The sequence below is a fragment of the Nematolebias whitei genome, chromosome 9, assembly GCF_014905685.2.
Source record: "Nematolebias whitei isolate Nwh7 chromosome 9, NemWhi1, whole genome shotgun sequence".
Lineage (NCBI taxonomy): Eukaryota > Metazoa > Chordata > Actinopteri > Cyprinodontiformes > Rivulidae > Nematolebias > Nematolebias whitei.
This window is the reverse complement of record NC_056506.1, coordinates 14,932,341-14,942,372: the sequence shown is the minus strand read 5'-3', so window position 1 is coordinate 14,942,372 and position 10,032 is coordinate 14,932,341. Positions and strand designations below refer to the sequence as shown.

General features: G+C 40.2%; 1 protein-coding gene across 1 annotated transcript in view; it reads left to right on the top strand.

Annotated features, from left to right (window-relative positions):
• Positions 1-5,942: 5,942 nt before the first annotated feature.
• pif1 (PIF1 5'-to-3' DNA helicase homolog (S. cerevisiae)) overlaps positions 5,943-10,032 on the top strand; it is a 27,107-nt gene continuing 23,017 nt past the window's right edge. Inside the window, 2 exon segments of the mRNA XM_037681501.1 lie at positions 5,943-6,449; positions 8,160-8,286. Of these exon segments, the coding sequence (XP_037537429.1) occupies positions 5,943-6,449; positions 8,160-8,286 (634 nt within the window).

The following is a 10,032-nucleotide window of genomic DNA, read 5'->3' as shown; positions in this document are numbered from 1 at the left end:
TCCTTCTTTTAGGTCCGTGTGGAGCGCAAGTTTTTTTTTTTTTTTTTTTTTTTCACCCATTCTCCTGCTTTGACTTCACAGGTTTTGAACCTGCAACTTTTGTTAATGTGATGTGATGGATTGAACCAGGGAGGGAGTTCTTACTGGAGTTCGGACTGGAACTTTCAGTCTTAATGTAACTTTGGAGTTCTTGCTGGGACTGCAGTCTTGCTGGAGTCTTACAGCTGAACTAAATAGCTGATGGAATTTGACCATGAGCCAAGGGTCCATCCATTTCAGCGGAGTCACAGCACATCTCGCTGTGATATCACCCCGAGCATTAAATGCTCTCAACTTCTAAGGAAGCTTATTCTGTTGAACGGAGTACTTCGTCACTACTTCGGACGATTCCCAGCCACTCTAAACGGAGACGCTGAAAGGTAGCGTGAAATGGACCTCTGTACCGGAGCTGATTTATCTTCTGCAAAGGTAACGAGTCGTCACGCACCGAGTGTACCGGGGCTGAGCTGGGGTCGGATGAAGGGTGCCATTCCTGGTCAACACATTTTCCTTCATCCATCTAAATCCTCCTCTTTAAACCTCTAAATCTATCCTCTTTAAACCTCTTTGCCAGTAAATCAAGCTAAATGTCTTCAGAGATGAATTATTCTCCATCAGTAATCCTCTGTTGTCTTGTTATTGAAGTTGCTAAGTTTATTAATCAGAAACAGATCAGCAAATCAAGTGTACATGTTTTGATGTTAATTTTAATGATTCTGTTAAATAAATGACCGCATTTATTCTGATGGGTCAAAGATAAATGACTTCTCATGTCACTAATTATACATTCCACTCTCAAGTTATCTTGGTCACATGGCAGAAATTTAACTCGAAAAAGAAAGAATCCGTTGTTAATTAAACAATTAATATTCTTTGTGCTTGAACTAGCCTTAAGAATAATTAATTAATAGGATGTCCACAGCGAAAGCTGTCCCGACATAATACATTTGTCAGCTACATCAGCTCTGTTGTGCTGCCCCAGACTCAAATCAGAGGGTGCTGATATAAAGTGACCGTGCAAACCTCTGCATCCACTTCCAAAAACAATTTTTATTTTCCTTTTATAGCATAGATTGCTGCTAAGTATATTGATAGAAACAACAGAAATTTAAAATTTACATAACATGTCCCTACCTATCCAACAATGTTCAGTCAGGTCATTTGCCGGTCAAAGCAGATGGCCGCTTGTCCTGAGCCTGGTTCTGCTGCAGGTTTCTTCCTGTTAAAGGGAGTTTTTCCTTTCCACTGTTGCCACTGTGCTTGCTCAGGATGGAAGACTGCAACGAAGCCAAGATTCAACTTTGCTGGATTCCTTAGATAGAGAACTTTACTAATTGGTTTTTTTATGTGCGTGAGTGTTTTTGTAAAGTGCCCTGAGACAACATTGTTGTGATTTGGCGTTATATAAATAAATTGAATTGAATGTGGATGGTTTCTTTTTTTTTTTTTTCTTTTTTGTGCCAAGATGTTTCGCCCTTGATCCAGAAGGCTTCACACTGTAAACCCAAATAAGTAATCATTACTAAAACCGTTTACGGTAAGTGATTGCACTGGGATGTCCAGTTTTTACGAAGTCTAAAACAAAACAAATCAAGCTCTGTTTACATTAAGTCTTGTGTCCAAGATAATCCATTACTAAAAAACTCAAGTTTTTAAAACCAATGTTTATGAGTAATTAACTCAACTATTAATCATGTATATCAGTAATCATTACTCATGATGATCAGTGTTCATTTATCATGTTTTTTAGTTAGAATTATTAAATGTAAATTATTATCATAATCAATTAGATTTTTTTAACATTACACAATAATTGTCTGTATATTACCTGATGTTCCTTACATAAAAATGACGATTCTATTTATTTTTCACAAATTTATTGCAAAATTAGTGCAAGAGTAACATTTTAAACATGTAAATCTTAGTAAACATTTCACCATGTTAAAGATTTCAAACATAAATACAAAACTAAATCTGAAAAACAAAAAGGTTAATATCGTGTGCAAAGGGAAACATGCTTGCACAACATCTTTATCATTTACATCATTAATCTGGTCAAAAGACTACATGAAACTCTTGAATGGCTCCGACAGTTAAATTGCCTAATAAGAATGAGCGTCCCTACAGTTCTTTTATCAAAGTTTTTTCAGTGTGTAAACATAACCGGCCCACACATTACAACACTTGCTCACATTATGTTTGTATTGTAAAGATGGCTATACAAACTGAACTTCAGCAGTAAAAACGCTAAACTTCTAGCTGCTAAATAATACTACTAATTAAAAAAAAAAACCTCCATCAAACCAAAAATAGAGCACATGCACCATTTTACACAAGTAGTTGATTTTTCAGTGTTTGAATTCTTGGCTTACACTCAGTACTTCCCAAATGAAAAAATATCTGTTGAATGAACAGGAGGGTATTTATGATTTTCTTGGGGTAGTTCAGGTGGAGGCCATATGCGAGCCCGAAAAAGAAACCCACAGCTTCTGGCAGGGTCATCGGCTTTTCCACAACAACTTCACCCTCAATGACGATTTTCAGGCTGGCCGGGTGAAGATCTGATGTTGGGGGAGAGACACCTTCAGGTGTCACAACAAGATCCCAACGTCCATTGGGCCAAAGGACTCATCACCATCCTAAAGATAAACAAAATAAATGATTGCCAGAAATATAACCATCAGGGAATAAAATTGATGAACTACAACAGACCACCATGAAGAATTGCAGAACAGGAATTGTATGAAATGCAATTCATGCTAACATGATGATAACTACTATTTGGTCGTATTTTCAAAATCTCTATCAATAAACATTGTAAAATCAATATTGGTCTAGAGGACTATTTGAGGGATCTTCTTGGTCACTGGATGGAAATAGATCTTGTGACATTGCAGAAGCTTATTGAAACAATGGCACAGCGAAGGCATGATGTAATCAAAGCTAAAGGCGGTCCAACAAAATATTAGTGTGTGACCTTTATTTGGTGGCAACTTTTTTTTGGCCAGGCAGCGTATGAAAACATACAATGAAAAAAAAAACAACAACAAAAAAAACAGGGATATGTTGCTACAGCAAAATGTTACAATAATATCTAAACTGCATTATGAAACTGACAATTGACTAAAGCAGAAAAACAAAAGTTTTACAAAATCTAGCTGTCTTACAGTTGTCTACAAAAACTACTATCTTTGATCTGCAGACAGGCCTCCATCACTGCTGGCTTGTTCAAATTATACAATAAACATCAAATTATAAAAGTTGCAATTACAAACAAAATGGATACTTACAAAACTAGATTTGAAGAACTCCGTAGGATTGTCTCCAAGTAGGTGAGTCAAAATTTCCATAAGACGGGTAGTGTGATCATCAAGGGCAGAATAAACTTCCTGCAGCAGGTCTTTTCCCACAATCCTTTTGAATTCCAGATAAATCTTTTAAAAAAATCAACTAAACAGTCTACCAAGCAAAATTCACTACAGCCCAGGAATCATCGTAATGCTACAAAACCAACAGCCCTTGGTTTGAATGTTCACTGTCGAAGTTTAAAAAAATAAAATAAAGCACATGTGGTAAATTATTCTGTACAAAACAGAAAGCTAACGTAAAGCTAACTGCTAATAGCATTAGCTATCTGTGAGAGGCAGTTAGCTTTTGTTAGCTGCAGGCATTAACTAATCCATCCAGTCCCAAAAGAATAACACAGATTGATCGACTAGCTATAATGTAGGGCAAAAATGATACCATTGACACTCCGGTGAAATATTGTAGCTAACGTTAATGTGAGCATGACAAAAATGTTATTTTACCCAGCAAGTACACCTACTGTATTATGAATCAAATGTGTGCACTAACATATGTCAATAAACTGTTACATCAACCAGACTGACCTGATTTCCCCACTTCATCACATTAATGACATATGTAGCTAGCAGTCAGGACAAACATGCACTGGGCTCACTGTTCTTCTTCTTCTTCTTTGTTACCTGGCAGGTGTTCACTGACAAGCCCCGCCCCAAACCGGTAAAAACATGTCAATGAGAGTTGTCTCCTCTCAGAGCCATTAGTACAGCAAACACTCATTTTGAGTAGTTTACAGTTCACAATTTGTTTAGTAATGGTCCCGCCTTTTGCAAAATAACGAAAAGATTAGTAATTATAGCTTGACTTATAATGTCAAATAAAATGTGGGTTTACAGTGCATCAACCTGAGGAAACACCAAACATAACTGATATTCCCCCAGCAGCCTACTCCAAAGTGGAACAAAACCCCATGTACCTACTTGTACTATCAATATACCTACCACATTTGCTGTGTAAAATAATTATTAACATCTTGTACACCGTAATTCAACAAATGTTTCAACAATGTAAACTTTTTCCTAAACGTTCCAGTTCTGCACATTATTTTTTACCTTTATAATTTCAAATGATAGCACACTGGGAATGTACATGAAACAAAATAAACGTGAAGTATTTTGTATTAAGCATAAAGTGTGTATGTGTGTGTATTTTATGTGAAGACGGCCTTGCACCCTTGTATCTCTCTGACCTACTTCAACATGTTCCTTCTCTGGCACTGAGATCATCTGATCATCTGCTTTTGGTTGTTCCAAAATCCAGGTTGAAGCTCAGAGGAGATCGGGCTTTTTCAGTCATGAACCTTAAACTCTAGAACAGGGGTGTCAAACTCACTTACAAACGGAGGCCAAAATGAAAACCTTTTTCAAACTAAGGGCTGGTTTCAGAATCTACATTAACTCAAGTTAGATACCAAACATCTGTTCTTGGTTGAAGGTTCCTCAGCAAGAGTTTGATTGGTCTCATTTTACCTTTTCTGTTGCATTTTTGACATCATAATCAAAGATTACTGAAAAAAATTAAATTGATACAAGTTTTTTACATTTAAAATAACATCTTGGGGACCAGATAAGATGTTAAGGAGGGCCACATTTGGCCACCGGGCCTTGAGTTTGACACATATGTTTTGTTTTTCTTTTGATGCTTTTAATTAATTTTCAGTTCTATCATTACTTTTAATTTTCCCATTAAATCACTCACATTGATTTTTATTGTTAAGCACTAATGGCTGCTGTTTTAAATGTGCTTTATAAATAAAGTTGACTTGACTTGAAGACATTTTTTTTTCATTCAACCTTTAGGTTAATCCCATTGAGCCTCGAGGACTCATTTACAAGAGACCTGATTTCAACAAAGACTGATGAAAACAATGGACAGTTACAAAAAGGCATACAGATTTTTTATTTTACAAATAAGATGCAAAAAAAGTAACAAAAAACTGCCATAAGGCGAATGTAGAAAACTAAAAACAGGAACATGTTACATTACATTTTTTGTTAGGGGAAAAGTTGTTGCCTTTTGTGTGAACCTGTAAATAAAGCCATCATTTAAAAAGATTTATTTAAATTGTATTTGGTCACAGACAACAAACCGCATAAAAACAGACGCACAAACCATCCAGCTGTCTTCAGACTTTTAAAAAATGCCGGCAGATTTGGCCGTACATGACGCAATCACGCACGGTGACCGGATTGGTCATTACTCCATCAGGGGGCGTGTCACGTAGACTCTCATTGGTTGCTGTTTTAAATATCCTCGTTGTGATTGGCCAGTCGATTCTCCTGAACATTTGAAAGCGTGAAACAGAGCAGCTACTCCTCCGAGAAACAAAGTCAGCATATTCTCCATTTATTCCCTTTAAAGGTAAGACTGGCGAAAGATTTTGCTGTTTATTTTGTTATATCACGAATTTTAATTGTAACAGAACACAACAATGTTAATGAAGTAGACTTGTTTATCCGCTGCCGTGTTTGTGCTCACGCGTTTTAAATGGACTCTTCATGTGATTAAAACAAATGGCAGCGAGTTTCTCCCGGACTGAGATGTTGTCAGCGGAGGACGGGGCCCAGCTGCGGTGCTGTGTGACGGTGGAGCAGCTGGACGGCTCCGGACAGGCCGCCCGGAGGCAGATCATCCGGAAAGCCTCCGTCGTTCTGGGCCGCAATGAGTTCCAGGAGCTGGTCCTCCGGGTGCAGGACGGGGCGGTGGCGCACTCTTACCCCCTGAAGGACTTCCGCCTCTTCACCAAGTTCGCGGGCGACGGGAAGTGCACGGTGAGGCTGCTCCCCGACAACACCCAGCTGCTGATCTCCAACTGTCCGCCCGACCGGGTCAGGCTCTTCCTGAAGACGCTGAGCATCAAGCACCAGGCCGGGCTGAGCGGCAAGCCTCTGAGCCACCGGGACAAGCTGCGGGCCGCCCTGCCCCGCAGCTTCGACACCGTCAGCCCCCTGCAGCAGAAGGACCTCCAGCACGTGCACGAGCTGCGGAGCAGGGCGGAGGCGGCCGGACAGCTCAAACGGTCCCGGAGCCACTGCAGCTCCAGCCCGGTGAGTCCAGCACGGCTCTGATCAGCCTCACGTGCGCGTTTCACCGGAGAAAACCCAGCGTGCACGGAGAGAACAAACCAGAAAGGTCCCGGGCGGGGATTTGAACCAGCGACCTTCTTAAGGTTGCATAACTCGACCAGCTGCGCCACCGTGCCAAAGCCAACTGAGCTTAAAAACACGAAATGACTAAAGCTCTGTTCTTTTTACAGATATAAATATTCAGTTTATTTATTTCACTTTTATTTATACACTCATGTTCAAGAGTTACCTGTTTGGGAGTGGGTGGGTGGGTGGTGTTAAGGGCCTTGCTCAAGGGCCCAGAGTGGGGCAGATGAAGGTGGAGGCAGGTGTGGGTGTTTCATCTTTTTCCACCCACATTTTGATGTTGACAGTCAGGGGAGCTGAACCGTCGACCTTCTGATCACAGGCCCACCTTCTCTAACCACTGCACCACCGCTCTCCAGTTTGATGTGGTAGTATCTGAGACGATTCCCAGCACACTCACTAAACACTCACAGTTTGTGCACGAGCTCTTTACATTAATTTTTACCATGAACTATTTAGTGTTCACATTTATTGTCTGTTAGCAAAATATCTCATGAACCACTCTTCGGATTTTAATTAAACTTTCAGGAAACAGTCACTGGATGTGCGTCTACGACTGATAAACTTTTCGAGTGAACTCGATTCAAGATGGCCACCACAGACAGCTGAGTGTAGAAAATGCAGAAGTTACTATAATTTAGTGCATTTTACAAATATTGTGTTACATTTTAGTGAAGTTGTAGCTGAGAGTCTTTCACAAAACGTACTCCTAGTGCTGCTCATTGTGTCTGCTTAAAATGTTAGCATTCACTGAGTTTGGGGCGGCACGGTGGCTCATTTGGAAGAGATGCCTTCTCTCAGCGTGAAGGTCACCTGATCGAATCCCAGCCAGGGGCCTTTCTGGGTGGAGTTTGCATGTTCTCTCCGTGCATGCGTGGGTTTTCTCCGGGTACTCCAGTTTCCTCCCACAGACCAAAAACATGCATGTTAGACTGATGGTAACTCTAAATTGTCTCTAGGTGTGAGTGAGAGAGTGAATGGTTGTTTGTCTCGTTTGTCTCCATGTGTCCCTGTGATGGACTGGAGACCTGTCCAGGGTGTCCCCTCCCCCTCGCACAGTGACCGCTGTGTCACCACTGTGACCTGACAAAGAAGAAGCAGGTAAAACATAATGGGTGGATGAAGGTTTGAGTTTGTCTGTTAGCAAAATATTGCACAAAGCGCTGAATGGATTGTAATAAAACGTTCAGATTGTAATCACTGGATGAACTTCCACGACTGATTAACTTTTGGAGTCAATGCAATTCAAGTTGGCTGCCACAGCTAATGAAACGAGACGAAATGAGCTAGAAAACAGTCAGTTTTACAAAGAACGAGCTGAAAATGGATCGTTCTCTCCACACTCTACTCTTGGCATAACATCTCACAACAATGCATGATGTCACAAAAAGTTATTTTCAAGGTTTGTCCATAATGGCCACAACTCCACACACAGCAAGTGCACCTGAAGGTGGCGGGCGACATGCATCCCTGAGTTTTATTCAATCATGGAAGCTCTGAGAAGATCTTGCTGTTGCATTATTAACCACTTCACTTCCTTCAGCCTCCTATTTCCTGCAGCTCCCTGGAGTTGAAACATTTATTCGAGGTTTGTTGGTGTTTCAGGTGAAGGCCACCCCCAGGAAGAGGAGGCCCGTGTTGTCTCTGCCGGCGCGCAGGCTCACCACAGAGCAGGCTGCAGTCCTCAGCGCCGTGCTGAGCGGCAACAACGTCTTCTTCACTGGAAGTGCAGGTAAAACTGTGAACACTCGTAAATGTGGCACCATCTCACTAAATCATCCGCCCCATCTGACTGATCGTCCCATAAATATGAGCGCGTTTGCCTGCGTACCGTTAGCAAAATATCTCATGAATAACTGAAAGGATTTTAATGAAACTCAGAAAGTCATTACAGCCTCCTCATCTACAACTGATTAAATTTCAGAGTCGACCCGATTCAAGTTGGCCACCAAAGCTAGTCAACCATCGCACACTGCGCTGTGGTTTGAGGACAGCTGTGGCTGAGTGGTTAGACCAGTCGTCCTCCAGTGGGAGAGTTGAGGGTTCAATTCCACCAGCAGTCACATGCTGAAGTGTCCCTGGGCAAGACACTGAACCCCTCACTGCCTCTGATGTGTCCCATCAGTGTATGAATGTGATCTAAATCAGGGGTTCTCCAACTTTTTGGGTTCAGGGACCCTCATGTTTATTAAATCATTTTATTCAATTTGTCTCTTTAATGCAATGAAATATTTGTGTAACATAAATGCTTAAAACCTGTTCTTTATTAGTGTTAATATAATTTTTATACTTTTAAACATGGGGTATTTTCATTCAAGACACAATTAATTAACAACATTTTTTAAATTTTAACTTCCAAAAAAATTACAGTTTTGAGAAAATTAACAGAATCAAAAACCAGTTCAAGACATCACTTATTCACTTAATGAACATAATAAATGTATCACCACGTCTTCAAATTATTATTATTTATTTATTAACCTCTATTTAACCAGGTAAATCCCGTTGAGATCACAGGGAGACCTGAGCCTGAAGGCAGAACGTGCATGTTTTTAATCACTGGGAGGAAACACGAGTACCCGGAGAAAAACCACGCAAGCACGAGAAGAACATGTAAACTCCACACAGAAAGACCCCAGGGGTCTGGGGGTCGTCCCCCAGAGAATTTTGAATAAAGTAGATGTGATTTCCTGCAGTTTGTTGTATTTTAACAGGTTGTTAAACATCTATGTGCTTGTAAAAATAATAATAATTATTATTGTTTTTTTTTTTTGTCAAGCACCGGTTTGCGGATCCGAGGACCTCAGTTTGAGAACCACTGATCTAAAGTGCTGATTACCAGTAGTCTCTACAGATTCATATTCTTTGTATAGATCTAGTAGAGTTCTGTATGAATGGGTGGATGAAGCACAGATTATGTTGTAAAGAGCATTGAGTATCCTGATCAGATAGAAAGGAGCTGTATAAGCACAGTCTATCTATAAAAATGTCTATAAGTTAATGAGTTTTACAAATATTGAGCTAAAATGTGGTAGTAGCTGACAGTCTACGTTCGTGTTACTACATGAATGTGTGTTCAGCACAGACTGATCATGTTCGCATCGATCCTGCAGAGGCTGAATGATTAGATGTGCTGATGAGGCGGACTGATGCGTTCAGGAGCCTCTGTTTTTACTCCATTATGCTCTGAGAGCCGAATCTAACAGTTAAATCAGGTCCTCTGGATGGAGTCAAACTAAATAATACAAACTTGAAACGTTTCGTCTTTAATCAAAAAGATGTCTTCAAAGACGAAATTAAGGATTTGGATTAAAGACGAAACGTTTCAACAAGTTTTTTTAAATTTTTTATAGTTTTGATTCCATCCAGAGCAGCTGACTTGACTTAGATTTTTCTACCTGGATTACTGAGCATGAATCAGGAGAACTGTGAGCTGAACTTTGCTCAGTAACACGCGTGTTATTCAGCTGAACTTTGC